The 6,000-nt window shown below is 30.3% G+C and overlaps 1 protein-coding gene across 1 annotated transcript; it reads left to right on the top strand.

Annotated features, from left to right (window-relative positions):
• The first annotated feature begins 1,222 nt into the window (after window positions 1-1,222).
• Window positions 1,223-2,518, top strand: LOC148846630 (uncharacterized). Its single transcript, XM_088956228.1, has 2 exons — window positions 1,223-1,992; window positions 2,218-2,518. Exons 1-2 carry the CDS (start codon window positions 1,291-1,293, stop codon window positions 2,362-2,364), a joined length of 849 nt encoding a protein of 282 aa, XP_088812354.1. The 5' UTR covers window positions 1,223-1,290; the 3' UTR covers window positions 2,365-2,518.
• The last annotated feature ends 3,482 nt before the right edge of the window (window positions 2,519-6,000 follow it).

Below are 6,000 nucleotides of genomic sequence, written 5' to 3'. Positions count from 1 at the left end.
TAAATGCATCTTTCCTAGAAAAAATGCACCTTCTATTAGAATTATTTTTTGTGTTTTTAATAAATATTTTAAATTTATTATATAATTCTGTTAGAATTTTAGATAATTCTTAATTTTTTAATTGAAATTTTCTTTAGATAGATATAGGGTTGTTTGGCAAATATTTTTGGGAACATCTTCTAGTAGTTCTGGCAGTCAAAAGACGCATTGAGCTTTTGCATTAAGATCTGAAGCCTGTTTGGTTAAGGTGTGTCTTTTCGCGCATCTTTTCGCACGAAAACGAATAAAAAAACACAAAAGCTCCATTTGGAGGTTCCCGAAAATTGCTGGCTTTAGGCTTCTTACATCTTTTCGGCACATCGGCTTTTGGCAAATAGATCTACCACCAACCAAACGGGAAAATACCAAATCAAGGTCTGTCGGGCTTCTAAATAGCCGACAGACCGTGCGGAAAGACACGCCAAACAGGGCCATAGATAAAAAGTGGGGGAGAGGATGAATAGGAATTAAGGTAATTTAGGAGAGAAAATCTTTATTAAATTAGAGATAATTTAGGAGATAAATAAGAATTAGAGATAAGTAGAAGATAAATAGAAACTAGAGATAATTTAGGAGAAAGTGGAGGAATTAGTTAGAATAAATTTTAGTAGGAAATTATTTAGGTTATTGGGAAGGTGAGAGAGATATATAGAGAGAGAAATTTTAGGTAATTTTTATGGGGAATGAAAACATCTCATTGGTTGTTTCAAAAAAGACAATAGAATTAAAAAATAAAAATTCAAAAAAAGAGAATTTTTAGGCTTCTTTCTTTATATTTATTTATTTGTATAATCGGATTGGATTCAAATTTTGCAATTACATCTGATTAAATCACACTAATCACAACCCCTCCTGAAATTTCACTTACGTTTCAAAGTGCATGAGATCCGGACAAGAAGCTGACTTGGCAAAGATTGGCCCAGAACCCAAACTCTTGAGAGTAAAACCTACGCATTGGGTAATGGAGAAAAATCTGGGATATGAAAAGGAAAAATCTGAAATGTGGATCCCCCTCACTTACGTGGCATACATGGTGTAGAATTGAGTTGGTACTTGGTAGCTGATCCGAACTCCCAGCAGAAAGCTAGCTGTTACCTTCTTTAATGGCGTCGGTTGTGTAGCTAGCAAGGAAGAGATGTGAGATATATATATATATATATATATTCTGGGTTGAGTTGGTGATCAGTAGTAGGAAACGAAGTTGATTTGAAAGATTTGTGAATGGATGGATCGATGGGTATCCATTAATTAATGGCAGTGCAAAGAATGACAGACAATAAGATAGAGATGGAGATGGAGATGGAGTTGAAGCTTCTTGTGGACAAGAGCAAGAACAAGGTGTTATTCGCAGAAGCAGGAAAAGAGTTTGTGGATCTCCTCTTCAGCCTCCTCATACTGCCTATTGGTTGCATGGTGAATCTCCTCCACCCACGACACCCAACCACCGGATCCATCGGCAATCTGCACCGGAGTGTCGACACTCTGAACAAAGCCTACCTGCAACCCGACGTCGATAAGACCTCACTCTTACAGCCCAGGATTGAATGTGCATCAACGCTGTTCACCAAGGCTCCCACCAGTACTACTCTGCAGCTTCTACTGCAACAAGAAGAAAAAGAAGTCGACATACAGCCCACGACATGGAAGTTTTATGGGTGCCCACGATCCCAATTCAGTTCGCAGTGCGCCAGAAGTGTAACCAATACCAAAGGTTGCCTCTGTACTTGTGGTTGTCAAATGACCTCTGAAATGCACCTCATCCGTCCAACAGCAGCGACTAAGGGAGGAGGAGAAGAAGGAGGTTATGTGAAGGAGGTGGTGACATACATGATAACGGATGATTTGGAGGTGAAGCCAATGTCTACCATCTCTAGCATTGCCATCCTCAACAGATTTGGTGTCAAGGACATTGGGCTCCTTGAAGATATGGTGGTACATGTAGGAACCCAAGAGGTAATTCTTTCTCTAGATCTTTCACACCTGAATATCCTCACGTGAAAGCTCATTGGGCTTGAAGCATGGGTAAACCCAACGAAAGGAGCAAAGATCAAACACTAGACCACTTGATTAAAATACCATTTCTAACAATATCACATAGATACATCAATACAAAATCACTACATTCTTTCTTTCTGTGTATGTGTGTATAGAGTCCCTAATCATCCCTTTTTCTTTCAGGCGTTACATTTGTTGAGAGCTTCATTACAATCAAAGTCAGTTCTAACGGATGTTTTCCTTAGAAACGATGAAGGAGTTCAGTCAAGTTACAAAAAAGCTGACCAAGAGTTGGACCCGGCTTCAGCTTGGATAGAAGTGAACCGTTAGCTCCATTTAATGTGTCAATAGAGACTACGAATTGAGGCTTTTGGTTTGTGTCCAAGTAGATAGTTTAGTTTAATTTTGTTTCCAATATTGTTTGGCTCCTTAATGTATTCCACTTATTTATTTAGTGATCCAAATTTCCTCCTTTTATTTGAAAGCAAGCAACTTGCATTGTTAACTGGAAAACAAGCCTAGGGCCGGGGAATCCGCCCCCACAAGCTAAATTTTGTAATTTAGGGCCTCAACAATCACTTATATTCAAGATAATTGAGGGAAATAGGAATTTATCCTCAGCTAAAGGCCTATGTGGTTAATTAGTTTCAACCATGTTTTTCTAAACTAAATTGGACCGGATGGTCGGACCGGAAAAATCGGGAATTGATCAGGTGATCGGTTCTTTTTTTTTTCTCAAAATCGGATTTTTGCCAAAAACATTGATTTGGTCAGCAAACCACTGACCTAGGCAGTTAAACCGTTTGAATCGTTCAATGGTTTTGACCATTTTAATTTATTTTATTTTATTTTTTGCCAGAATGAACTGACCATTTGATTCGAATGGTTGGACCTTTCGACCCAAAAACCGGACCCTTGACCGATCCGTTCTCCAGGTCGATTTTAAAAACATTGGTTTCAACTATCAGAATTAATCTTTATTGGAGACACTAAGGTTGTGTTTGATTTGCAGGAAACAGGTAGCAAAACCTGTACAAACCATGTCTGGGTTCCCTAGCTACCTTTTCCTTTCAAACCAAACACAGTTACACAGCTTAAAGAGTCCACCTCAACCTAGGTTGTGTTTCGATAAGCTTCAGGATTTGTGTGTTTAAAGCTCCAAAATCACATTGCCCCAATTTTAATTTTGCGTTTTTTTTTTAGGATTAAAATTGTTATAATTTTAAAATAGATTATTAGGCTTTGTTCGTTTTTTGATAAATTATTTATCTAAATAATTTATTTCCAATATAAATAAGATAACTATTTTAACCATAAGAATCAATTATTTAAAGGGACATTTTTTGTCCCATCGGTTGACATGACCAAGTTATGCATAGCCTACAAGTTTCAATTGAATAGAAAGGGTAAGGAAACTCAGGAAATCAAACATATTTCTTTCTTTTTTGCTTAAAAGATTTTCAGAATTTTTATCGGACACACAAACTATGACTTTTAATAGTAAAACCTACGCATGTGGGTCCCATCAAAGGAAGTATTACCTACGTGGCATACATGCAAGTAGAATTGATTATTGATCTGATCATACATTGGAGCCTTTTTTGAGTTTTCCACTAAAAAGAAAGATTAATATTTTAATAAAAAAAAAAAAATATATATATATATATATATATATATATATATATATATATATATATATATATATATATGTTTAAATACTTCTAACAACCATAAAGAAACAGGGATTTCCTTTTCTGATATTTAGTTAAGTGGCACCACTTCCTCCTAAATTGTCTCTAATTCCTATTTATCTCCTAAATTATCTCTAACTCCTATTTATCTCTTAAATTATCTCTAATTTAGTAGAGAGATTATCTCTTAAACTATCTCTAATTCCTATTTATCCTCTCCCCCACTTTTTATCTATACCTATCTAAAGAAAGTTTCAATTAAAAAAATTCAGAACTATTTAAATATAACAAAATTATATATTAAATTTAAAATATTTATTCAAAACACAAAAAATTAATAGATTTAATAATATTCATATTATTAATAATTCGATATTTTTACAAAATTCATCATGAATTTATGTAGGAACAATATAACTTATAATTTTACGAATTATTCAATTTAAATGCTATTCAAATAATAAAAATTTAACATTACAAAATAAAACATTATTTAAATATTTTAATAACTAAAAATCTTAAATAAAAAACATTAAAAGTAGCTGAATAATATAACAAAATATTTAATATTACGTAATAACATTAAAATAAATAAAATTCAAATAAGGAAAATTTTAAATATTTTACATAATATTTAAATATTTAACATGACAAAATTTTAAATAGTTAAAATAACGAAATTATGTTATAAATTAAAAAAAATCATAAAAGTAGAAAAATAATTATAATAAAATTCTTAATATTCATAGTAATAAAAAAATTAATATTTTACAAAATGAATGAGAAATTATGTAATAATAGTACAATTATAATTTTATGGATTATGAATTCAATAAATAATTAATATTTTAAGAATTTAATTAACAATATTATTTCAATAATTAAATAATATTGTAAATAACTAATTTCACTTATATCAATTAATAATTATAGAAAATAACTATCAACAAAATTATATTTATTAGTAATAATTTTAAAACAATAGTGTATATTCATTATATATTTGTATATATATAATTAATATTTATTTTCAGTAATTATTTATTGTTTTTTATGAATATGCTTTCAATAATTATTTATAAATATATTTTTATTTTTTATTTAATAGAAAATTATAAATAATTATTGGAGATTAAAGAACTATTATTTAACTTTTGAAATTTAATTTATCGTATTTATTGGATTTTTGTTATAAATTTATTTTTAGTAATTATATATTTTCTATAATTTATTGATTTATAATTATTAGAGATTAAACTATTATTTGAGATTACACTATTTATTGACTAGTTTAGTATATTTTTAGTATTTATTATATTTTTGTAATTATTGTATTTTTATTATATACCTATTATATTTTCATTATAATCTTATTTTCAATGATTGTGTACATTTTCTATAAATTTTCAATAATTATTGGAGATTAAACTATTGTTATTTATTAGAGATTAGACTATAAGTTTAGTTGAAATTAGGAGTGTTCAATGATTGGTTCAGTTTAGTTGCAGGCTGTTTCACCAACCAAATCGATATGGTCAAATCCGTTGTTTGTCACTCAAAATCGAGACCATTAGTGAAAACACACCAACTCGAGTTGTATCGATCTGGATCTACTTTCGGTTTAGTTTGTTTGTTCAAAATATTTAAACTTAAAAATTAACTTTAAATTTCATAAATTACAATGATATTATTAAAAATTAAATTACAAAAACTAAATATAGATTATAAAATATTTTAGACTAAAAAATATGAGAATTTTCATACTTTCTTGTATTAAAAAATAAAATTTAAAATATTTAATATATTAATATATTTATTAAACCAAAGCTTATTTGAAATATTAGAAAACTGACCAACTCAGGTTGATTTTGATCAGACTGTTTATTAAAAAGTTGAAATATAAAACAATTATATACTCTTATGTATTTCTATAGTTTAACTTTCGCTTAACAAATGCACGGGTCCCATCACCATGCCTCTCCTTGCTCCATTATCCCCACCCTGCATTCTCTTTGACTTTCTCTTCTCTCCCCTTCCCACCACTCCCATAAAGAAATGTCACCCAACTACCTAAAAATATTCCTATAATCTCTCTCCTAAGGTATCTCATTTAAACCAATAGGAAATTATCATGTTGCCCCACTCCCTAATCAATTCCTAAATTGCATCCCATCCCCCCCAATCTATATCCACTCTCCCTCATTTAATATTCATATTGATTAATAAATAGTTAAATACAATTAATATTTAATCCCACCCATATTCAATTAGTATT

The sequence above is a fragment of the Nelumbo lutea genome, chromosome 7, assembly GCF_056320005.1.
Source record: "Nelumbo lutea isolate HS-2025 chromosome 7, American lotus-T2T, whole genome shotgun sequence".
Taxonomy (NCBI): domain Eukaryota; kingdom Viridiplantae; phylum Streptophyta; class Magnoliopsida; order Proteales; family Nelumbonaceae; genus Nelumbo; species Nelumbo lutea.
This window is presented reverse-complemented; position numbering and strand designations above follow the sequence as displayed.